Raw genomic sequence first — 25971 nt, forward strand, 5'->3', positions numbered from 1 at the left:
TTTAATCTCTTGGCTTGGCCCAGATGGCATGGCCTTGGGGGCCTGGAAGTGCATGCTGCCTGTGCACCAGGAAAGGTGAGGCTCATGTTCTGACGTGGAGAGCAAGCCACCATTGGCAGAACGAGCTGTCATTATATACTTACACATAAAACCCAAGGCGATCAGTGAATCTCTGGGGGAGATTCACTTCCTTAATGAGCTCTAACACAGGAGGAAGAGCTGTAGGCTCACGATGGAACCAGAAGCGTGACCACCAGCTTGTAATGTGGGTGCTTTGAAGGGTCAGGGAAGCTGTTGCAGCTCTGGGGTGCAGGCGAGAGAGACAGACTCACCAGGGGCTCTGGGGAAGCGCATCTGACCTGGATAACGCAGGACCCAGGAGAAGGAGGGTGCTTCCCAGAGAGACCAGGGAGCTGATCACCATTCCCAGAAAACTATTTCCAGCTTGAAGAGATTTGACCTTTATTTTTATCAACCCCACTGTGGTAAAAGCTGCTTTAATGTCCGCTGCATTATCACACTTGCATCCGATAGGGAGAAATAAAGACATTTCATTGAGGTTTTAATTTGCTCTCCCTTGAGGCTGTTAAGTTGAACATTGGCACATGTGATTTTTTTTACTGGCTACATAATATGCTAACATATGGGCACACCCAAAGTTGTTTGGGAATATTCCTCGGCCAGGACATTTTCATTTCTCCAGATGCTCGTTGCTATAATCCAGGTAGTGGCGAAATCGAGGGCTATTTGGCCAGCTCTGAGCAGCATTGTCGGTCTTGCCCTTCCTGGCCTGGTGGGGCTGAGAGTTTCGTCACTCCCGCATCATTCTGGTCTCTGCTCTGGGTACCTCTGCCATCTTGTCTTGTAAGCTGGCCCCTGGGGCAGCGGTGCCACTCACTTACCATAGGGTTTGGGGCAAGTTGCTCCCCTTCTCAAACCTCCAATGGAAGAGTGACATTTCTAGACTGTTCTGGTCTCACGGTGCTGCATTCTAACCCCACAGTCTGTTGAAAAGGCACAAAACCCCCTTTCCTCCTATGGCGACGAGGACAGAAACCACCTTCCTGTCAGCCCCAGTTCGCAGAACCTAGAGCCTGTAGGAGAGCCTACTGGAAAGTTAAAACCTAAGACTGTTGCATGGTCAAGTTTAAAACCTTTTCTTTCATTAAAAAAAAAAAAAAATCCAGAAATAACAATACATTATTTTTGTATTCATGCTATACAATTGTTATATTAATGCTTTAAATTTGTCCAAATGCTTTCTCTCCTGATTTGGGAAGCAAAACTAACAGTGTGGGCTTAAGGGACAGAGAGCCTGTGTGACTATAGGCAGGTTTCTTAACTTTGTGCCTCAGTTTCTCCACTTGTAAAATAGGGTTAATAATGGTGCCTTATTTTGAGGGTTTTAAAACCTGTGTCTGGCACATCGTAAAAGCTCAATAGGTGGTATCTATCAGTATTATCTGGGCTTTATAAGACCGTTCAACACAGTTACACAGCACCTGATGGGATCCCTGGGGTCTGGGAGTCCTCGATCAGAACACTTTTGATGGCATGAATGAAAAGGTGGAAACGGAGCCACAGAGAATTCACAGAACAGGGGTATGTGTCACCGGTAAGACTTGAGTCTTGACACCCTGGGTTATTTCTCTTTACTGTGGGCTGCCTCTTTTTCAGTCTGTGCCCACCCACAGGGGTAAAGAACAGCAGTTTTAACACAGGAGTTGGGGGGAGGTCACAAAGTCCATGAATGGTCCATGATCAGATCTTACAAGCTATGAAATCTATTAAAATAGGAGACATCAGAGGGCATCGCAGAGTAAGATGTATTTCTCATGTGGCTCACAGAGTTTAAAAAATGTTGGTTTAGAGCATGGGCATCTGTGTCAGCAAACTCAAACTTGAATCCTGATCCCTGAAGCTGTTGAAGGAGGGCTGGCATTGTAAGGGAGGAGGACAGTGGTGATGGTGATGGTGATGGTGATGGTGATGATGGTGGGGGACAGCTAACATTTACTGGATGCTTAGGGTGGATGAGGCACTCTTCTAAATATCAGCTCATCTACTTCTCACAGCAACTCTGTGAGATGGATCCTGTCATTAGTTTCATTTTGCAGAGAGGGAAACTGAGGCATAGAGAGAGTAAGTGATTCTTTCATAAGCTCTGGCTGCAGAGTCCTTTACTACAGCGCCATCCTGCCCCACATGTAGGTGTTCAGTAGGTGTAATCCATTTTCATTAAAACTGAAGAAAAGAGCACGACTGGACTCGTCATCTGAGCATTTGCCGCCAGAAAGCCTCAGTGACCCTGGCCTTGGAGCCGCCCAGCCCCCTGATGCTGACTGTTCGGTGCTACTGGGAGTTGGGGGCAGGGTGGTACGGACTCACGGAGCAGCTTACCTAATCTCCGACTTGCCTGGGGAATGTGAGAGGGGAAGGTCCCAAATGGCTTTAGGCAGGCACCAGAAAGAGGAAAAATGAAAACCATGTTAAAGATAAATCGAGCCGTTCTTAAAAGTTAGAAAGTAGACTTAATTAGGACCAGCTCTCCCCATCCAAAACCACAAAAGTTAAAATGGGAAAATATTTCCAGAAATGCCCATTATGTGTTGTTAAAAAATATCTAGAGTAAAATATATGTTTTATTTTATACATGCCTCCAGCTAAAAATTATGCTTTTTACTCTCTCTCTATCACAGAAGATGGGAATGTGAACCCAAATCTAGACAGCCTCGAATCAAATTTAGGTTGCTTGCTAGCACTGCAGTTTTCTATCGGCCAGATCTTCGTCAAGCTCCTCAAAGGAGAGAAGAGGGGAGAGGATTAAAAAAAAAAAAAGCCATGGGGCCAGGAAAGAGCGGTTCCCGACAGGCCGTGGCATGTCAGAATTTGCTCCTCTCCCATTCAATGGCATCCCCCTCGTCTCCCATTGCTGCCCACGACGGCACATCTCTCATCACTGCGTCTGCGGTCCTTCTCTGAACCCACAGAAGGGCCGCACATAATTAGAAGAGGTCAGCCAGGGGCGGGGGGAGGGTGCGAGGCTCAGTGTCCCTAGATGGAACTTCTGAAACTCAGATACTGGGTCACCCTGTTCACTGCCTGTCACTGTAAGCAAGACTATTAACTTGCTCAGGTTTCTCTGGGAGCATCTGAAGATGCTTCATGCTGTAGAAAGTGAGTCCCTGTCTTCTAAGTGGTTGGTCTTAAAAAAAAAAAAAAGAAAAGAAAAACCTACTGTGTAGAAAAACAACTTTGACTTATGTTTTGAAAAATGATTTCTTCATGACAAACTAATACCCTTTCTGAAAATGTAACTTGTCCCCAGAGACATTCTTGCTTCTTGAGTGTTTTCGCACTTGTGGGGGCTCGCTTCTCGGACTCTCAGGCTTCATCCACATCATCGGGGCTGCCCGAGGGTCACATGAGCACCCCAAATGAATGTTGAAAGTCATTTATTGTCGTTAGCCTCTCTCCTCCGGTACGGCAGCAGCTGGATGTTTATTCTTCGGAAGCCCTGTTTCAGAGGGCTGAGTGTAGGATGCTGACTTAGCACCAGAGTGCCCACAATTTGGTGGGGACACAGCCCAGCCCTGTCATACCTCTGCTTTGCACAAACCACCATATGTGCTCCCAAGCTGGAGGATTCAAGATGTCCAGATGACATGCAACATGGGGAAGAGCTAATACCAAATTTTCTTTTATCATTTTAGTTAAGAAATGCCATGGTAAACAGGAAGACTGGGAAGTTCTCCATGGAGGTGAAGAAGACAGTGGACAAAGGGGTACATTTTTTCTCAAACATTCTTGCCGCTTAATTTAAAACAAACCACTGTGAAAAATTAGCTTTGAAAGCTCTATCTGGAATAAATATCTTTCGCTGAGATCATTTTTCTCTTGTCTTTACTTATCTCAAACAAGATTCATGTAGTACTGTTAACCTGATCATAGTGTGTCCATTTATTTTTATTTATTTCTGAAAGCTTCACCTAGCAGACTAACCATGTTTTCTTCTCTCTACGACTTTTTTTTTCAATCTAGAAACGGGTTTTGGTGATGACAAATGACTACTATTATACAGACATCAAGGGTACTCCTTTCAGGTAGAGCTGACCATAATACATGGACATTCCATCAGATCCATCAGTTGTGTTTGTACAAAACCTGCTGACGCTCTCAGAGCTCATCATCTGAAGATAACCAAACACCCTGCCGAAAGGCTGGAAAGAGTGAGGAAGGGGCTTTTCCCAGGCTGCTTTTTTTCTGTTTTCCAGAAGGGGGAAGATGGTTCAGGCTCACCTAGGAGAACTCACTCGATTTGTCATGGCTTTGCATCCCATTATCAAGCAAATCAGCTTTGGGGGTTCCAGCTAAGGGTGGAGAGACGAGTTCAGAGGGTTGCCAGGTCCTTAAACCATTTAGCTAACTTGCTGCCCAGTGAGCTCCATTTCACCTTTTATTTCCATGATCAAAAAACGAGCCTTCGCACGAGGAGGTAGCATATCCATCCCTCCATGTTGTGCTTCCGTTTTAATTTCTCTGAACTGTACTTCTGTGCTTGTCTACCTTGAATCCTGTTATTTCTCTGTAACCGTCCTGAAAAATGGCTTGACCCCATTGCCTGCTTTCAGACGCTCATGTGGCATTCTAGAGTCTCCTGCTACGATGACCTTAACTTCTGTAAGGAGTCATTCCCGTGGGGCTGCTTCACGTTCCTGAACCGGGGCCTCGCAGAGCTAAGGAGAGAAAGAATTTACTGACTCTAGACGAATCTGAAAAATAAATTATGGCATTGTGCTGTCATAGACTGCCAAGGATCATGAGTTTGATGCCATTTGGAAGCAGAGCAATCGAGGGGACACATGACCGCTAAGCGGGTTTGCCAAATGAAGAGACTGTGTTTTCAAAATATATTCTATTCCTTTAGAAAGGAGTTTAAATCAAGCCTGGGAGAGGGGGGAGCATCTATTAGACTAGGGAGAGGGTCGGGCCCAGAAGCCCACAACGTAATAACGTGGCTCCACACTGGTGTAGTGGACGTTTTCATTTTCGTCCTTGAGAGGGGGGTCATTTTCCCTAGTCGTAAACTCTAGGGTCTGGAAAGACCCATGTGTGGCTGAATGGAGGGCAGGAGTGTGTCAGGTAGTGGTGAAGAGCAGGGCGCAGGGCTCTCGAGAGGGCCTCTGAGAGTAGGGTGAGCAGTTTGCCACGCCTCTGAAAATGCTCACGAGCAGCCCATGGCTGCCATCCTTCCGGTCAGAAATTGCTTTGAAGCAGCTGATTGAGCCTAAGGAAAACCAACACCGACGATAACCAGTGGGGTTTTGAAAGTAAACTGTTGGAAAAATTGTCTACAGAACATGAAATGGAAATGTGAACATGGGAAATAAAAAGTGAACCCACAAGTCTATTCCAGTCGATGCCATGGGTTTCAAGGTCTGCTTTGTTTCTCTGCACAGCTTAGGTGTTGCGCTCTCCAGAGGTCACGGGAAATACTTCTTCCGAGGGAATGTAACCATTGAAGAAGGTAAGATGCTCTCTTGACCTGTCTTATCCTTCAGTCTTGGGCATTTCACTCAATTAATTGTCCACTTGGCGTGAGCTTGCCTTCCAAATGGTGGGACCCCCAATTCGTGGTGGCCTTTCTTATGATTTCATTTTTTTCTATTCTGCTTTAATCCATAAAACTGTTGAGCTGACTCAGAGGATCATCCACCAACTATATTCTCCCCATACATAAAAATCACTACCAAGAAAAATACAAAGTAGTGTAAAAATTCAAGCCCAGGGGAAATACAATGAAAACAAAGGTATGCAAGCCAGTCTCCTACACAGTTGAGCCACAAATCCTGTTTGTGCTTCAAGCAGTTCAAGTCCAAGGGGAAATATGATCATTTAGATGATATACATAGGTCAGAAGGAATAAGGAGCATTTTGAGATTCCCAAATCCTCTTGTATTCATAAAGCTCAGGCACACTTAAACTCCCAGCAAATGGTAGCCATTGTTAGAGCACTTTAACCTTTAAAACCACTGTCCTACGCGCACCGACCGTCCTTTACCATGAGCCAGTAATTCAGTACCTCAGAGAAGGAGCCTTCCCCAGTATCACTAGCTCACAGGGAGGGCTGAAGCTGACCTCTGAAAGTCTCCACTCCCCAGGTGTCCCCAGTAAGTCACTCACCCAATCTGGATGTCAGATTTTGCATCTCCACCAAGAAGGAGCAGGACCAGACCAGTGCTCTTTCTGAGTGTCCCCAGAAAGTATGGCCAAGAGCAAGAAGGTCCGTTATGAGCCTGTTTTAATTAGTTAGAGCTGGTTACAAGTGCACGTGGTGAACTTCCAGAAGCTGGACCACCTAGGGGCTCACCCTGATGATGTAGTGGAGAACGAAGAGATTGGCTGTCCCTGAGATGCCAAATTCCACAGCCAGCTTCCTGGGGTACTGCCAACTAGTGTGCATTGTTTTACAGGTGTTAGTATTTGTCTCCCAAATAATCGTAAGGTCTTAAGAACAAGGAAGGAGATTGAAAGGTTTCATTGTGCCCACTTATCAGTCATGTGGTATCTCTTCCCAGAGACCAGAAAGAGGGAACAGGCAGCTTTGTGACTTGGGCAAGATACTCAACAAGATGTGTTCTCAGAAATCTTTTTTTTTTAACTTCTAGAATTTTCTGGATGAATGATCCATGTGTAGCTCATATGATCCATGTGTAGCTCTGTAGATATCACCATGAAGCCAGAAAATTCATGTCTGAGCTATTTGAGGTCAAGCTGAGGAAACAGCTCATGGTCAGAACAATAGAAAGATTATTAGTGGATTATTGGCCTCTCATGTTTCCATTCCCTTAGCCAATCCTCAATACATAGGCCTGCCTCTTTCTTTCTGTTTCTGTCTCTGTCTCTGTCTCTGTCTCTCTCACACATACACACACACACACACAGAGTTGTTCTGCGTTGTCTTTTGGGTCATTTCTTCAGTCATGTCTTTTCCCTGTGTGTTCTGTAGCTGTTAGGCTGAGAGGTCACAGAGAGAATTTCAGAACTAACTGCAACCACCACGCTAGAGATTAGTTTGAATCCCGGCAAGGGGAAGAGTCTCTGGTTATCCATACAAATGAGGTCAGATCTTCCTCTCTCTGTTGGTCCTCTGTCAATAAGAGGGCTTACAGTCCTGCCAACTTTGAAGAGCTGAGCCTGAGAAAGCTGCTTCCCCTTGGACTAACTAGTAGACGTTCCTGTCATCGTAAGGGCCACGGCACGATCACTGTTCTGCTCTGTTCTTGGAGAAGGTAGGCTTTCCTGGAGATGGCAACCATACTTCTGTAGGATCTTCTGTAAGGAATGCTGCCCCACAGAGTGTGGGAATTTTCAACATGTTTTGCTGTTGTCATCTATTACAAAGATGGTCAACAGGTAGACACTGCTCACAATGTAAGGAGTTTCTACTAAGGCTGAAGGTATGGGCTACAGTTCTACTTGCTGAAATTGTTTCTCTTCTGAATCTCCTTGACACTTTTTATCATATATATATATGTCATATATATAGTGGTATATATATATATGTGTGTGTGTGTGTGTGTATGATGTGTATATATGTATATACCATTACATGTATATAAATATATATACATATATGATTACATATATATATATATATATATATAAAGAGAGAGAGAGGGGGCACAATAGTTATTCAATAAATTAGAGCTTATGTCATTATAGTCTGCGTTATCTGCATATATAGTCTGCATAGTAGATGTGGTTGTGTCAGGAGGACTAAAATCAGAGGTGAGCGACTTAGAGAACAATTCAATTTCCTCGGTGCCCTGGGAACTCAGAGAGGAAATGATCAGAAAGATCTCCCCTCTAGGGATTCATCTACAGGGCCTATGAAACAGAGCCAGAGAGGGCTTTGTGGATGAGAACAGACACTAGAGAAATTGATAGAGTTAACATAATTAACCCAGTATTCCAGGAAGGTGAGACCCCACCTCAGGGTCTTTGCATTGATTATTCCTTCTGCAGAGCACTCTCTCCCAGTTATCTACATGGCTCTGTCTCTCACCTCCTTCAGGTCTTTGCTTAAAAGTCATTTTCTCAGTGAAGCCTTCCCTGACTACACTACTTAAAATTGAAACTCTTCCTCCTTTATTTCCCATCTCTGGCTTGGCTCTTTTCCTTCATAGCCCTCATCACTAACTGATATGCTATGTATTTTAATTTTATTTGTTTGTCTCTTCCCACCACTAGAAAACAAATACCATGAGGGCAGTGATTTTGTTTTGTTCACAACTATATTATCAGGGCCTAGAATAGTATCCAGCTATCCAGCACACAGTTGATGCCAGGAAGGAAGGAAGGAAGGAAGCAGGGAGAAAGGGAAGAAAGGATGGATGGAGGCATGCAGAGATGGCTCCGTAGATTATCCTAGGGACTCATCACTGTCCCATTAACCCTCTCATGGATCCATGAGTTAGGCTTTATCATCCACATCTTCTGACTAATAGAACTTAAAGAGTTGAAATGACACCCCCAAAATCATTCTACCAGTGGGTGTTGGAGCCAGGAAATGACACTTGGGTCCCACATGATGATATTCTATCTAATATAGTCCCTACTTTCTATAAAATCAAGCAAGAGTGTGCGATATTAGGTCTAGTATTTTGCTATTTATTTTATGCATTTGTATTTGAGGAGGAAACTGGCATCCTGAGTGCAGTATAATACTATTGGCTGTTTGGGAAACTCCGACCCCTCAAACAGGCTATAAGCGTCATCTGAGTTCCTGAGGTCATCACTCAGAAGTGTGTGTCTGCTGATGAGCCTTCAAAGTGAGCTCACATGAAGATACAATGAAAGAGAGTGATTTCCCAGAGTTAGAGTGGTCTAGAGCATTCTGTTAAAAACTCCCCAGCTTCCTGCAAACCCCAGTTGTCCCAGCTACCTTTGTGGACCTATGGCTTGTTTTTACTTAGGATCCTGTAACAACTAGCAATGTTTGCTGGTCAAAACCAGTTGAGTATTGGCAATTTCATATCACTCAACCTATCTTTTTGCCCTCACAACCACCCAGCAGTTAGGGACTATGATTATTCCTGTTTTGCACATGAAGAAACTGACATTTGGAAAAGCAAAGTAACCTGCTAACATCACGCCCAAGTTAAGTGGCCCAGCCCAGCTCCCTGAACAAGCTGTGCAGGGCTCCAGCATCAGTGTTTCCACCATGATACTAAGCTCATCTCCAGGACTCACTGGTGCATTGTTTGTCTCCACGGAGTTCAGGCTTTCCTGGGATACTCAACCTGGGAAGCCACCAGTGGTGGCCGAGGGAGATGGAAGTGGGGAGAGGGTTCTGCATCATTTTCTTTGTTCCGAGTCCCCCCTTCAGAGGCAGATATCATTGGGGTTGATGCCTACCCTTCATCATTCAACAGCCCTGCCCTCAAACATTTGAAGCACAGAGAGGATGAGGGGTATCAGTGCCCCACGCAGGTGGTCCTTACTCATTAACCCCTTCTCCTTGACCTCCAGGCCTGCATGACTTAGAGCACCCTGATGTGTCCTTGGCAGATGAATGGTAAGAATTAAACCACCCTTCATCAGCATGGGTATCTGTTGCCCTCTTTGATTTCGAGTCCTCTGTACTCCCTTCCAACCTCTCCCAGTTCAAAGGCAAAGGAAGGCGATGCTACAAATCCTCACATGTTCTTGTTTTGGCCCCTGTCATGGTCTTAGGTCCTACTGCAACACTGACCTACACCCGGAGCACCGTCATCTGTCTCAGCTAGAAGCTATTAAGCTCTACCTCAAAGGCAAAGAACCTCTGCTCCAATGTGAGTGGGCTTTCAACCTGTCCTGTCTGTGTATGTGGCTGTAGTTGGGGCGGGGCGGTGGGGGGAGACGCAAAACCACACTTCCCCTCAGCTTTCAGAGGAAGCTTTGCTTTCGGCAGAGGTGATCAGTCCCATCAGATCCAGCCAAATGTCTGCTTCCTGTAGGAACAGGAGGAAGAGCGTGGGCCACTGAAAGTCACGCAGAATCCCCAATCCCAGTCTAATCCTTCACATTGGATTTGTCTCCCTATTGGACCATTTAAGTCAAGCACCTGAGTAGCATGGAAATGTTATCTCTGGGCAGGGACTGTGAATATCTGCTCCCTTATTTTACAAATGAGAGACAAGGGCAGGAAATAGGACTTGTCTCATCTCAGGCCACACTCTAGGTCTGGTTCTCTCCGGAGTGGGATCATCACTGTGACGTGTTGCCTCATGTCATATACATGCTATTGCCCGTCCTCCTACCACGGGCCCTTGAGGGAGCTCACTGGGTCAGGAATGGTCCGTGGCTGGTGCAGGGGGGGCAGGGAGAGAGCAATGGGCCTGACGCTGACCAAGCATGTGAGCAGTCCCTGGACGGGCATATGAGTTCCAGTAGCTAGTCTGGCAGGGAGAGATTCACCACCAGTGAGCACAGCAGCTGCCCCTCCCCCAGCAGGTACCACTTACTCAGTGATGTGAACCAGTCCTTTACATGTATTATTTCATAGAATTCCCACAGCGCCCTGTGAGAGGTGTAAGGAGGTTCAGCTGGCTTCTCAACTCCATCTCCACAGAACGGATTGACTTTTTGGCACAGGGTCTAGTAGAGAAAAGATCAGACGGACACCACATAAGCCTTACTTTTCATTTCCTTTGACTGAATGGCATGTTCAAAAAACAAAGGTATAGAGATAATATAAAAAATTTACATTTACCATCCAGCTTTATCAGATCTTAATATTTTGCTATATTTCCTTCAAGTACTTTTCAAGGAATGAAACATTATACATAATGTTGAAGCCCCTGAGTCCCCCCGTACAGTCCCATTTGCCTCCCAAAGAGAATCACCCCCACCTCGAATTGGTTCCTCACCTCCCATGGATCTATATTATTACTCTCCCTATATAGGTATCTGTAAACAGGATGTACCATTATTTTCATTATTTTGTATATTAACATTTATATATGGTATACTATATATATTATCTAGAGTACAATATATGTATTGCTCTACAACTTGTGTTTCATTCATTACATTTTGAGATTTATGTGTGTTGATCGTTTACCTCTAATGCATTTATTTGAATTACTATACAGTATCCCACTACATAACTCTATCTCAGTGTATCCCTTGTCTTTCTGATGATGAGCTGTTTTCAGTGTTTGCTTTTACAGCAAAGTGCCCCTGCCTTGTGGGCCACCAGCCAAGGGGAGGAGGTGATAATTAGTTGGCCCCTCTGCAGAGCAATTGGAGGGCTCTGAGATGCCTCTGCTGGACTCATGATATCCCCCTGACTCCTTAGCATCTTCTCCAGAGTGCCAGCAAGCGTCCTTTTGGATAGGAACAGATTCCCTACTTTAAATTGGAAAAAAAAAACAAAAAACACAAAAAACAAAAACCTTTTATTTATTTATTTGGGGGAGAAAGAGAGTGAGCAAGAGAGAGAGAGAGAAAGCACAAGCTGGGGGGAGAGGGAGAGGGAGAAGCAGACTCCCTGCTAAGCAGGGAGCCCCACGCGGGACTCGATCCCAGGACCCTGGGATCATGACCTGAGTTGAAGGCAGATGCTCAACCGACTGGGCCACCCAGGCGCCCCAACAAAAACCCTCTAAATGGAAGGAATCACAAAATAGGAGTCCCAAGACTGTTTAGTTACTACATCCCTTCCTCTTCTTATAAATGACGGGGAGCAGGGCCCTGAAAAATTACAGATTGTGATAGAGGACAGAAATGGGGGTGAACGAGCAAATCTCTAAGACATGCTGGTCTGTGGCACCAGCTGCTAGATGAGAAGAGAAAGTAGAAGACTGAAGAGGGACACACACAAGACTCTCCGTGTATAATCATCTCACTCGAACACTTTGGGGGCCCCCCTGTTGCTGGCCTATCAGGTGTCAGAACTGTTCCATATTTTCAGCGGGTAGGAGGTAAATGCATAAAGCGCTACACCGTGGGAGAAAGTAGCCTGCAGTTACTATGGAGTGAGTGAGGCGAGCACCCCTTGTGCCCCCACTGGGACCCCAGCCACAGCCACCTTCTCAAGTCTGCCCCTCCCAATAGGTGATAAAGAATTGATACAAGAAGTCCTATTTGATGCCGTGGTGAGCGCTCCCATTGAAGCCTATTGGACCAGTCTCGCCCTCAACAAATCCGAGTAAGTGTTTGCACGTGTCCCCCTTTCATGGTCATTTCCCCACAAGCCGTCCGAAATATGGTTATGGTTTAAAGAACTAAACTGTTTTAGGAGCTTGGTGTTAAAGTGCTTTAATTTTCCCCAAAGCTCCAAACCACAAGAGCTCGAGCAGATTAGCGGCTCGGGCTTGGGTGGCAAGCTCCTGGGTTTGACATATAATTTGAGTTTTAGCGTTACATGAAATTTGGTGTGCTGAGGTGGGGGGCGCTTCTGAGGGAGGGGGAGGCAGAAGGAGCGCTTAGCTTCTTGCCCTGCCATGGCTCCCTCAGCTTCACAGTCTGGAGGGGACTTGGGATCTGGGCCAGGCCGGGTTTTAAGTAGGACGGGGAAGGGAGAGCTCTGTTTCATGAGGGTGTCAGGATATAACCCTGTGGTTTTATTTCTGAAGCAGAGGATGCGGGGAGAGGGGGCTGGGAAATGGTCATTGTTGTCAAAGCTTTCAGCAGCTTGTTACTATTATTTTACTAACTTAAGTAGGTTATTAAAGATTAAAAATAGGAAGTGAAAACATTCCTTTCTCCTTATACCTTCACGTCATACATTATTTAGTTCTCTCTCCTTTTCTGTTCTTTATTAGCTCCATTCCTTCCTTCACCTTCCCTTTTGTATATTCTCTTCTATCCTATCTATCATTCATTCTGTTCTCATTTTCATTCATTCATTCACTCATCAGATACTGATTGAGTGTCTGTTACGTGCTAGGCACTAGACTAGGTGTTGGTGAAATGGAGCTAACTCAATCAAACATAGACCTTGCCATCATGGTATCTGTGGTGTGTAATATGACAGATTATTAAGAATTGTGATAACTACTTTGAAAGAAGTGTAAGGACATGTAGAGTGTGACAAGACCTAGAGTGGAGGTGGAAGACAGAAGGTTTTTCTGGGCAGAAACTAGTTCAAGTGTTAGGGAGCATTCTAAGGAAAATGGAACAACATGTGCAAAGGTCCTGAGGTACAACAGTATTTGACACATTTGAGGCATTTAAAGAAGGCCAGCAGAACTGAAATATAGAAGGTAGACTAGAAGATGTTGGGAGATGAGGCTGTAGAGGGGCCAGATGGCTCAGGCCCTTGGGAGTCAGGTGAGGGACCTGGATTCTATACTATGAGTTTTATAGAGTCATTGAACGATTTTAAGAAGGACATTTTAAGATTTTAAGAAGGATATGATCATATTTGCATTGTTAAACAATATCCCTCTACTGTGTGAAGAATAGAGTTTAATGGCGTAAGAACAATAATAAAGTCTCCTACAGCATTCCAAGGGATTTGCCACTTGGACCAAGGCAGTGGCACAGGGAGGAAAGATCTTCTTGTGGCATGCTTCAGAAGTGAGACCTCCCACCCCCACCCCCATCCCCAACCCTGGATTTGATGATGGGTCTGCTGAGTGAGGGGAGGAAGGCTGAGCTGTCAAGGATCATTTACAACACAAATACCTGTATAGATAGTGGTGCCATTTCCTAGGACAGGAGACAATGAAAGAAGACCAGGTTTGGGATGTCCGGGCATGTCCAGAGTTCTCTTCTAGACATTTTAAGCTCAAGTCTCCCAAGTGGAGATGTAAGGTAGGCAGTTTAATCCAGGAGTCTGGAACCCCAAAGAGAGATTTACCATTCTCATTATACTTGGGGCTGTCCTTGGACTGCTTACATTCATGGTTCTTATTCCCTGGGAAGGTTGGGGAAGAGTCAAAACCTTTCCTGCAATTGCATTCTCTGGTGGATGTGGAAATGTTTCTTTTAAGCTCTCATGAAACTCAAAATCCTGTGCAAAGATTGCTGATTCACTCCTAACACATGCTAAAGATTTCCAAAATGGTAGCTTGCTTTGTAGTCCACATCTGTAACTGATTGGGCAGCCTGGCTTTCCAATTTGGGTAGGCTGCAAGCAGAAACAAATGCATAGTGCTGGTTTTTATTCACCCCTTAAATACTTAAAGGTAGTATTGGCCACTTTGACTACCATCGAAGATCAAGTAACCAAATTGTCTTATATTGAAGATGACATGGATAGTGCTTCAAATCAAATTGCTACTAGCATTTAGGGAAGGGAAGCAAATTCAAGAAACAGTATTCTCTTCATACTTTTATTGTAGAATGAAATTATGTATTTGTGGAGAAAGACCATTTGCTTTTTTGTGAAGAGGTAGGCATTGTGAATATCCTGAACATGCCCAAACATATAAAATTTGCCTTGAAAGTTGAAGAAAATACCTGTAGTGAATTTTAAAATAAGTTTTCTTTGCTGAGGCCATTCTTAGGGGTCCTGTGCCTCGTATCCTGCAGGGCCATTTGAAGAAACCATTTTTTTACTCATCTCTTTGGGGATGGTGGTAAGAATAAGGCCTATCTCTGGTAGAAGTTACAAGATGGTGACTTCAAATGGTGTAGAATTCAGGTCCTAGACATTTCTAGGTTGTAGGACCCTGCAGATTTGATTCAGTGGCTCAGTTGCTGTTGTCACTAATGACAGATTCCACTAATAAGAATGGATTTGTTAGGTCAATGCAAAAAGCTACCTCTAAGGATTTTCTTCCTCTCCTTAAAGTCATTCCCATTCCAGCCTACTGTCCTGAGTTTGCACCCAGAACCCTGAGATAAGCTGTGTTTATTTAGCATGGGGGTGCATTCTCTCATGGTGCTTTGGAGTTCTTGGAACTCAATGGAGTTCTTAGTTTTTCCTGCAAGAATTACCACAGAACTTTCCTAAGGGGTGAGTTTGCATTCTGTGCTTGGTGCCTGTGTGCATCTGTGTATGTGTGTGTGTTTCTATAATTTCTTTTAAAACTCCAGGTTTCAAAACTGCTATTTCATAAAACATTCTGTGAGTCTTCAAATGCAAAAGCCATTATCTGCTTACTGTCTGGAAGCATCCCCCTGTTGTCTGCTGCTGTGTTTCAGGAATTCTGACAAGGGCGTGGAGGTTGCCTTCCTTGGCACTCGTACTGGCCTCTCGAGGATCAACCTGTTTGTTGGGGCTGAGCAGCTCACCAATCAGTAAGTAGGAAGGCTCCTCTGCAGGGGCCCCGGGAGCCCCTGAAATGGGAAATTCAAAGGGCTGCTTGAGTTTCTTGATTCTACGACCGGTAGAAACAAAATTCAGGCCACCCCAGGCCGGCTGACATTGTTCCCCTCCGTTCTACCACGGGGGGCCCCAGCGTGTACGCTCACCTGCCTGTTGGCCTTTCCACAACCCTTTGTTCTTCATGCTCTCTGGCTTCTGTCCACCGTCCTGGAGTTCTCTCCCGGGCTGGTGAGTCATTGCAGAATCTGGCAATGGTGTGGCTGCGGGGGGGAGCAGCCAGAGGAGGGCTCCTGACAAATGGCTTCAGGGCATCCAGCTGCTCTGCAGAGGAATTCCTGCCTGTCCAGGAATCAGTGTTTCAAGTCTGTTGTTTATTTGTTTGTGTATGCTTTCCTAAACCTCGGTGCCTCTGCGCTGAGCCTGAGGGCCTGCGGAGCCCCAAGCCCAGGAGCGGGCAGTCTGGTGGTACTTGGGTTGGACAACATTTCCTTGTGCTTCCAAAGAGACCCAGATGCACAGTGGGCAGGCGTCGCTGAGTCCAGTACCCAGATGCCCTTGAAACCACCGCTCAGCCTCTGTGTCTTCATCGAGCAATAGGGCAATAGGGTCTTACCGCTTCAAACTGGTGTTGGAGCAGAGCTGGAGGGAGCCTGGGAAGTCTTTTCTGACCCCATTAATGTTTCTTGGTTTGGGTTTTTTTTTTTTTTTTCCTCTCAAGTAAGAGGCATTTTTAGGCCAGGGATAAATCTAGTCCGAGATTCAGAAAGCTTGCCAAGTATGTGTGGGAGGGTTCAGACATTACTGTAGGACCTCACACACCCCGACCTATAGATACTTGGGGGTGAATAACCAAGCCACAGGCTGGCCACCAATCTGAACGGGGTTGGCCCCATGGAGACCCGAGAAGGAGATGCTCCTGTCCCAGCAAGCCCCATTCAGCAGTTCTCTTGCCTCTTAGCTGAGGCCCCGACTCCAACCATATGATATTATAAAACCAAGTCTGGTAAATGGCATGTAAATAGATTTTTAGATGGTTTGTGACCTGGCTTTCAATTCCTACTCAAAGACTCTTTCTCAGCATCTCAGATTTGTCATTTAGGAAGTCGGCTACAGTTGTGACTTGATTTTTTCCAAGCCCTCTTTAGCCTTTTAGCCCAGCCCAAATGTTTTTTCAGAGGGCAAGTTCCTAGAAAGACTAGAAGTGTTGAGATACACATCACCTTCTCCTTTTGGGACCTAGAGAGACAGAAGGAGACACAGAAACTGACTTTCTCATGCTCAAGAGAAAGGCTGTTGTTTATCTTGAGATTAAAACAGATAAACTCAGAAGAACAACCACCACAACAAAACAAACAGTGCACCTTGCTAGTGTGTCCTGTAGGTCACATTCAGGACTGCTGGGCAGAGCACCTGGCTCAGCCCACTGGTTTGCATCTGAGAAATGGCAGTGGTGATCTCCCTGGGTTCTTGTGAGGATCAAAAAAACTATGGATGTAAAACCACGTTGAGAAGCTAAAAATATCTGTAAGTACAGGTTAGCTCAGCTCCCTGTGACACCACTGTGACCCAGAGTGAGTTGTCATTGGGTATCCGGATGGATGAGATAATTCTTCTGTCTTCAAGAAACTCACAACATTGATTCATATGGAGGTACCTTGTGGCATATTGTACCTCTATACATTCATATATATTCATATAGAGGCACATAGAATTGAGTTCTCTTGTCTTAGAGTCTTGTACCTGTCTACCCCTTCAAGCAAATGGCATTTTTTAAAGATTTATTTATTTATTTATTTGACAGAGAGAGAGTGCCAGCGTGGGGGAGGGGGAGAGGAGGGGCACCGGGAGAGGGAGAGAGAGAATCTCAAGCAGACTCCCGCCTGAGCGCAGAGCCCGACTAGGGACTCAATCTCACCACCCTGAGATCATGACCTGAGCCAAAATCGAGAGTTGGACACTTAACCAACTGTGCCACCCAAATGGCAAATGACATTTGTTAAGACCCAACTATTCAGATATACTCTTAGCCAGGGCTAGAAAGCTTTTAGATTTTCTGTGTTTTCAAAGAAGGCATACAAGGAAGAGTGCAAAGTGCCGGGGAAAGGACTAGAGAATATGAAGTCCCACCCCATGTACTAGCATCAGCCTCCTACACTCTCTCTATGACCATCTCTATCACCTGATTTTAGAAGCACATTGATTCTAGTTCATGGCCTTTGTACCTGCCAATGTCAGCAGTGAATCTTGCGCCTTCAGCCTGGCCTTTTGGAGCATGTGTAGCACACATATAGAAGAGGTGATATCAGCCTCTGTGGGGGTGATTCTGCTCCCCTCAGAGTTCTAAGTCTTAAGAGATGGCTGCCTCATACCTTCCATGTGAACCATAGAGAACGGAAGAAGCTCCTGAGCTCTAAGAATCCCATACACTTGTTGGAGCCATTTTCACTTTATAATGGGGCTCAGAGACTCAGTGACTGACCCAAGTACCTCACCCAAGGTCATTCAACTGTGCTTAAAACCTAGGCCTGACTCACACAACACCACAACAGCCCCTGGCATCCAGAAGTAGGCTTTCATCTTCCCCAGAAAGATCTGTCTTCCTGAAGAACATTTTCAGAGATTCTGTAGAATCAGCTCTCTCTTTCTGCTTGCTTCTGAATCACCACTTGCCTAGTTGTCAGGAACCCACAAGGTTTCCCGGCAACCAGACCCTCTGCTATTAACACCAAAGCCAATGGAGATCAAGCACTGCAGGCTCCTGCTTGCCGCCCTGGGTGCCAGCACCATCTGGTCCTGGGCAGCAGGCATTGGGCACTCAGTTATGCAGTGTTCCAAGCCGATCACGTGCTGTCCTCAAATGTCCCCGTCAGTCTAAGCTATTATCCCCCCTTCCGGGCCTGGAAGAGGGACCGTTAACTGCTGAATGAGAAAGGTGCCTTCCTCCCTGTGGTTATATGCATCCCACCACTGAACAGGACCATCTCAAGTGAAAATGCATGGTTGTGCCATGGTGCGGTGTGGGAGGCAGCTGTCCCTTCCACCTAGGGCTAGGCAGCAGAGTCTCCTTCACACACCTCTCCAAGTCAGGTTTACGAAGAATCTCATATCTAAAGAAAAAAAAATACAAAAGGTCACATTTCAGTATTTGTGAGTCCTATGGATTTTAGGATCAGGAAACATTACCACTGAACAGATCAGTGCCAGAAGTAGCTTGTCTGTAACATCAAGCCTGGGACTTCCTTCGCCCTGCACTCTGAATAACTCAGAGGTCTGTGCACTGTCTCAGCCCCGCTCATGACTCCACAGTTGGCCTTTTGAATGACAGCAGAGAGCCTTTACATGGGAACGTGGCCATATGGATGAGGAAATTTGAAAGAATTAAGAAATCCTATTTAGAAAAGATATAGCAGACTGCTTTGAATACTTGAGGAGCTCTTATCGGAATATGAGATTTGATTTATCTTGTGATCATTAAGCATACGATGAGTGCCTGATGAGTGCCAGGCCCTGGAAATGCCAAGAAAAATAAGGTCTCTGCCCTTAGAGAGGAATTGGGACATAGTAGTATAAGTTAAAAGGAGACATATTTCCATGCTAAGAACTTTAAGGGTGGTCTCCAATGGAATGGATTTCCTCTAGGAGTGAGCTTTGCATCTTAGGAAGAGACCAAGGGATCGCTAGTTGACCAAACCCTAAAACTACAAATTTCTTTCCTGAATTAGAAGCCAATTCAAGTAGTTTCAAAGAACCAACTAATTGTAACTTAGCATATAAATTCAACCATGCTATAACAATGTAGAATATTTGAGTATTTCTCTCCATCATCTGTGTGATCCAACTCCACACTGCAAACTGCTAGATAGAAAATGATGCCATTTCCAGTTCAATGAGTGGCCTTTTCCCTGCATACACAATGTATCCTGATTGCTCTCCCTTCCTGCAAGCTCTCTGCAGACTGTCAACTAGCCAGGCAGTCACTTCCTCCCCTGAGTCCTACTGTATCAGCCAAGATGAGGCACTTGGGTACTAGAGAGTAAACATGATTCTTTGGAGTTAAGTGAACCAGCAAACACTCATTGGAACTTCAGGATGTGTAAGGCTCTGTGGTGGGAACCAAAATGGGAACAAAAGCTTCTTTCCTCATAGACCTCAGGAGACTTGGGATGGGGATATGACATAGTGCAGATGAGGCCAAGGAAGAAGGCTGTGTGACAGACCAAGGCTGTGGGCCCCAGCATGGGGCAGGGGCTTGCTCAGGTCTCTGTGCATTTGTGTGGTAGGTGGGATGTGATTTTGAAAGGAAGAGACGGGGAGGAGAGTGCATGTAGTCTTCAGGGTAGAGAGAAGCACTGTGGGCAGTGGGTGGGAGGCTGGGCAGGGTGAGGGATTTACAGAGGGGGCCGGAGCCATCCTGTTGTCTGGAAAGTAGGTCGGGGAGGCAGGAAGGGAGCAAGGATCTCTACATGGCCAACTGCTACCTCTGTTACACTTTTTCTAAGAAGAGTAAAAATCTACTTAAGAAGTTGGTCTTCCCAAGGATATGTGATCATGTGTGAATTGTAAGGCAAGACAGAGCTTTCTGACTTCCTTTGTCTTCAGAGATGATTTCTGGAGGCTTTGTTTGTTTGCTTGCTTTAGATGGTAAGATAATCAGTTCACTAGATATACTAGGAAAAATCATTTCCCCCACTGGGAGTCTCACTGCTGGAGTTCTACAAGGTATTTGAGTAATCTGGGGTGCATGGCGTTATACAGGTTCTCTCTGCACTGGGAAAGGCAGGTTGGGGTTCTGGAAGCCAACACCATTTTTACCCAGTAAAGGCAGTTGGGACACACTGGCATCTGGCTTTTCCTTGCTGAGTGGTGCCAGGATCCTCCCCCTCCTCCTCCTTTCCTCCTCCTCCCCCTTCCCTCCTCCTCCCCCTTCCCCTCCGTCTCTTCCAGTTTTATTGAGAAATAATTGGCATACGCCACTGTAAAATTTCAGATGTACAGCATGATGGTTTTGGTTACGTATATGGTGAAATGATTACAATGGGTTGACTTAACATCTCTCATCTCAAATAGATACAATAAAAAGAACAGGAGAAAAATCCTCCTCATGATGAGAACTCTTAGGATTTAGTCTCTTCACAACTTGACTGTGGGTCCTGCAGCAATGTCAGCTGTAGTCCCCGTGTGGCACATAACAGCCTTAGGACCGGCCAATCTTAGCCTTGTACCTTCTCACCACTCTCTTCCGATTTCCCTTGCCCCTACTCCCTGCCTCTGGTGACCACAAGTCTGATCTCTTTTTCTGAGTTTGGTGGGGTTTTTTGTGTTTTTTTGTTTGTTTGTTTGTTTTTGTTTCTTTGTGTTTAGCTTCCACATTTAAGTGAGATCATACAGTATTTGTCTTTCTGTGTCTGATTATTTCACTTAATGTTTTCAAGTTCCATCCATGTTGTTGCAAATGGTAGGACTTTCTCATTTTTATGGCTGAATAATATTCCATTGTGTGTCTAGATACCACCATTTCTCTTTCCATTTGTCCATCGATGGACACTTAGGCTGTTACCCTATCTTGGCTGTTGTAAGTAATGCTGCAGTGAACAGCAAATATCATTTTGAGTTAGTGTTCTCATTTCCTTCATGTATATGCCCAGCAGTGGAATGGCTGGATAAGATGGTAGTCTTATTTTTAACTTTTTGAGGATCTTCCATACTGTTTTCCACAGTGGCTGCTCCAATTTCCATTCCCACCAACAGTGCACGAGTGTTCCCTTTTCTCCACACCTTCGAGAACACTTGCTGTCTCTTGTCTTTTTGATGATAGCCATCCTAACAGGCATGAGGTGATAGCTCACTGTGCTTTTGATTTGCATTTCCCTAATGACTAGTGATGTTGAGCGTCTTTTTATGTATCTGTTGGCCATTTGTATGTGTTTTTTGGAAAACTGTCTATTCACGTACGTTGCTCATTTTTAAATTGGATTATCTGTGGCTTTTTTTTTTCTTTTTAAAGATTTTATTTATTTATTTATTTGAGAGAGAGAGAATGAGAGAGAGAGAACACATGAGAGGGGATAGGGTCAGAGGGCGAAGCAGACTCCCTGCCGAGCAGGGAGCCTGGTGCGGGACTCGATCCAGGGACTCCAGGATCATGACCTGAGCTGAAGGCAGTCGCTTAACCAACTGAGCCACCCAGGCGCCCGGATTATCTGTGGCTTTTTGACGTGTTCTTATTCCTTTCCATTTCAAGGGACTTCCTGAAAGCTGGAGACAAGGAGAATATTTTTAATGCAGACCATTTCCCTCTCTGGTACCGAAGAGCTGCTGAGCAGATTCCTGGGAGTTTTGTCTACTCCATCCCATTCAGCACAGGTGGGTGTCCTTGTTGGAGGTGGGGGTCCATCTGTCTGGTCCTGCTGATCCAGGCATTGCATGCAGTGTGTAGGGGAGCTGTCTGAATGCTGGAGCAAGACAAGTTCTGTCTTGAGAGCCAGGGCTGAATATTGGCCTAGCAGTGAACCATCCACCTGTTCCATAAGTATAATGGCCCCAAGTAAAATGAAGCTTTTGCTTAACTAAAGTGTGCAAAGGGCATTTTGGGAAGCAGGACTGGTATTTTTTACTGTGTGGAATTTGAATACAAACTTCTCAGTAGATTTTTTTTTTTAATGTTGTCATGGCCCCACTTAGAGAAAATTCAGGCAGGCATAACATCCTTGCCAGAACCTTCAGTGAGTCCCACTATTCTGGAGGCCCACAATTCCCCTATCAGAAACTAAACTGATTCAAATCCACATGTAGAGGTGAAGGCTAAGATATTGTGTAGCCCTGCCTCTCCTGACAGAGGGTTACAGTGACCAAGGAAAAGCACATAGTCAGTGATTTTTCTAGTCCTAAGATTTTATGTTATAAAAAAAATTAAGGTTACCTCCCTCCAAAAAAGAACTGAACACCATCTTATTTCAACTAGGTTTAGAAACAAAACAAACTGAAAATAGTTCTTAATTGCCCTTGGCTTTTTCTTGTTTCACATAGCTGATACTTTTTGGTGCCCATTTTATGTAAGACTCTGACTGTGCATTGTAGGAACTTCAGAGGTGAATAAGACCTAGTTCTATAAGCTTGGATCACTTTGGACAGTTCAAACTATACTTATGTTTTATCTTAGAGCCTCTCAACTTAGTCTTTTGTAAGCATTCCTAAATCAACCCTAATAGAGGTTCTCTGGTGCTTAGTGTCAAAGCCCCCTCCCTGATTCTTAGCAGTGCTCATTTCCATGAATGAAGACATCTTCAGAAAGAGCACTTTCAAAATTTGCAGAAGACATGTTGACAAGAGTTGTCTAAAAGTTAGGTGAATGGACTCATTAGGAAGAGGGTCATTAATGAAGCTATTCAAGGAAAGGCCAAATGTTATTGTAGAAATTCCCTGAGCAGATGGAATTTTAGAGGAGATTATCACTTAGTTTCTTTTCAAGACTGAGATTCTTTGTACCCACACCCACACACATATGTGTTCTCATGTACGAATGTCCAGGTGACTAAAGCTCTCTCTTTATGTTTGTTTGTATGACACTTTATTGCCCAAAATATCAACTGAGAGACAGTGAACTTTCTCATTCTGCTGCAAACCTATGTCTTCTTTTATCATGCAGTATCACAATACTTTCTTTTTCTTGATCTTCTAAGAAAAAAATTAGAATTTAGCTTGCTGAATTTGGACTGGAAGCATCAAGTTATCCTTTTCTGACAGGATGGATTTTGCTCCAAGCTGGACAGGGAAAAGGAGTGGTGGGAAATAAGAATTGTGAGCGATCAGCCCTTGTGTAGGTTTGCTTTGTTACTCGTCACCATTTTCCCTACAGAGACTTATGTCTGAGAAAAACAAAGTCTGGTTAATTGAGACTGGTGTAGAATTGGTTTTGGGCAAGTAGGGTTTCATTGAACTTTCAGTGAAATCCTATAATGAAAAAGAATTTACCTTCTTCATGGTAAAGTTAAGGATGAGTTAACATCTTAGGAGATTTTGTTCTCCGTTTGGATTCGGAGATGTTAAACATCACCAAGTTCAAGTGTTGTGGTGGGGCTCTCTCTCATTTTTTCTACTGTGTACTGATTACCTGTACCCATTGGAAAAGAAACTGGTTTTTATTACTGCTTAGACTTGAGCCAGGAGAAAATTCTCAATTACTTCAATCATAAGTGTATTCAGATTCAGGTCTGCCTTCTCCCTGTTTCCCAATTTGATTGGATTCCATTCCTTGAAACCGTTTATAAGGCAAGCACTGTACTAACAATTATTAACCAAGGGGGTTTGAAATTTCTGCTCAGTGTCTTTTAATTCATGGGTATTAGAATCATTGTTAGTAATTGAAAATCTTTTAGTGGTAATGCCATATTGTTACCACATTAATAAGAGTTTGGAGTGAGGATTGCATTCCAAGTCTATCCCTGATTGGAATGGTTTTGCTAAGAAAAACTGGGCTTGAACCTAGAATTTTATAAGTCAGTAAAGTCATAACCAACAAATCAGAGCTGAAATTCCCGACGTGTAAAACAATTTCAAAACCTTGTCTCATGTAGCTCTTCATGGCTGTATTCAGAGAGACAATGTAAATATGATCACTGACACAAGTAAACACTGTAATTAGTAACCACAAGTCATAAAAAGATGGGTTCCCTCCAATGATGCTTAATAATTTTGATGTGAAGAGGCTGGACACCCCCCCACCCAGTGTGGTGGTCAGAACTCCGTGCACTAGTTCCTTCAACTGAAAGGACTATCTACACAGAACCCATGGCCTCACAGAATTGGCCTACTCTGGGTTCTGGGAACCAAGCACCAGCACCATCTGCTGAGTTGGTGACCATAGGCCAATATGATTATTCTCTTAACCTGTGCATGTAACTCTTTCTATTTTTGTTGTGATGGTTTCTCTTCTTTCAGGAATAGTCAACAAAAGCAATGTGGTGACAGCGAGTACCTCCATCCAGCTCCTGGATGAACGGAAATCTCCTGTAGTGGCAGGTAAAGGATGGATTTTAATCAATTAATATACATAAGCATGGTGTCCATTCATCTGGCCAATCAATTACTTCTATGCAGCGTGTTTGTTTTTCACAGAATAAGTTTTGAAAGGAAACAAAAATTAAAAATTACTTCTTCCTTAGCTTGGTGCCATCTTCACCAGTTCAAGATTCTGACAGCTGGCTGTGTTGGATGTAACAACAGAAATCTTTCCCAGTACTCTTCTTCTTAAACTCTGAGCCAGTAAGAAACTGTTGGTACATGCAGAGGAGAATTTCTTGAACATAGGCAGCATGCTCATTTAAAGTAAGCTCTAGATCTCCCACCGCTGCATCATTGGGATAACAGGGGGCATTCTAAGGAATTGTGGGTTTGTTTTAGGCACACGCAAGCTGAAATGTACCTTCTGTGGAGAGCCTGAGATTTTTACCCCTCTCATCCTGCTGAGGAATTAGAGTTAGATGTATCTGCCAGTGCCAGGTTTGGGACCAGGAGAAAGCCAAAACATTTCACGATGGAGAGTCTTGAATTGTCAAAGAAATCCTGTCTTTGGCTTTTGCCATCTCTTTCACTCTCAAGGGTGGCAATAGATGTCTGTGGTGGCTGGGGGCTTTTGTTGCTGGTATTTTGGCCTAAAGGGTCTGAAACTGCCACAAGTGTTCCTTGGAGGACAGCTGCTGACAAAAATGGAGTCTATAAGTCTGGCGCATCGTCTATTTCTGATATTGTTGGAGCCATTGGTTGATGGGTGGGCAAGACCCTCCAAGCACCATCCTGATATTGGCTAGATTTACCAAAGGGAGTTGTTCTGTTTCTGGGCAGCCTCCCTCAATAAGTTGTACTGTAGGTGGACATTGAACATCAACTACTGTGTCTTCGCACACTGTGAATATTTGTGGGAAGGAGTTCAAATGGAGCAAACGTGTTTGGAGTGGCTGCTCTCTGGCTGGGAGACACTGGGCTCCTTTCCCCACTTTATTTTTGATTTAGCCTATGCATCATAATTGTATTAGTAGGGATGGAAAGATTTGGGGACAATTGCCCTGGTTATTCCTGGCTTGTTGGATATGGCAAGGAAGACGGTCTTATGTATCTGACCTGTAGATCCTCTTGAACTAGACAGACCTATAACTAATAAGCCAGGAGATAAGGACTCTGAAGATTCATGGCAGCTGGCTTCAAATTTTGTCACCTAGCATCTCATGTTCCTTGAAGAAAGTAGGAGATGGGATCATTTAACTCAGTAGGGTTTACTTTTGCACAAAGGAGGTCAGCCTTGCTTTCCCTGGGGTGACCCTGCCAGCTAGTTCTGGAGGCATGTTATCTCCTTGGAGCAGGGCCACTTCAACAGCAGCTGTCAAAGACATGGTCTGACCAAAGCGACTGTCCATCTGTTTGGAATTTTCTGAAAACCTTTTCCTTAGGTTTCTCATTCAGTCGTCATGTAGGATGTTCTGTGTCGGCCGTAAGATCACTGTGCCCATCCCAGCCACCCCGTCCAAGCCTGCAAACCAAGGTCAAATGTTTCCAAATGCCTATTATGTTGTAAATGTCTGAGCATGGGCAAAATGTAGACTCAGCCTGGGTACTGTGCATCCAGTGTTGAGGAGGACGTGAGTTTTCCAAATGGTTTGCTAATCTAAACTGGTCTACTGTAGAGTGACACAGCTGGCCAGAGACCACAGGCA

The 25971-nt window shown here is 44.7% G+C and overlaps 1 protein-coding gene across 11 annotated transcripts in view; it reads left to right on the top strand.

Annotated features, from left to right (window-relative positions):
- The window catches only part of CACNA2D3 (calcium voltage-gated channel auxiliary subunit alpha2delta 3), a 960286-nt gene that overhangs the window by 776463 nt on the left and 157852 nt on the right, over positions 1–25971 (top strand). For all 11 annotated transcript variants that reach the window (XR_004300377.1, XM_032411506.1, XM_032411505.1 and 8 more), the window contains 9 exons: positions 3714–3785; positions 4042–4103; positions 5460–5527; positions 9535–9580; positions 9739–9836; positions 12103–12196; positions 15142–15237; positions 21507–21628; positions 24203–24283. Coding sequence is in view for 10 of the 11 variants with exons in the window: in XM_032411506.1 (XP_032267397.1) it covers positions 3714–3785; positions 4042–4103; positions 5460–5527; positions 9535–9580; positions 9739–9836; positions 12103–12196; positions 15142–15237; positions 21507–21628; positions 24203–24283 (739 nt within the window). In the remaining variant the exon portion in view is untranslated. The remainder of the gene's footprint in view (positions 1–3713; positions 3786–4041; positions 4104–5459; positions 5528–9534; positions 9581–9738; positions 9837–12102; positions 12197–15141; positions 15238–21506; positions 21629–24202; positions 24284–25971) is intronic.

This window comes from Phoca vitulina, unplaced genomic scaffold (genome assembly GCF_004348235.1).
Source record: "Phoca vitulina isolate PV1807 unplaced genomic scaffold, GSC_HSeal_1.0 scaffold13, whole genome shotgun sequence".
In the NCBI taxonomy this organism is placed as follows: domain Eukaryota; kingdom Metazoa; phylum Chordata; class Mammalia; order Carnivora; family Phocidae; genus Phoca; species Phoca vitulina.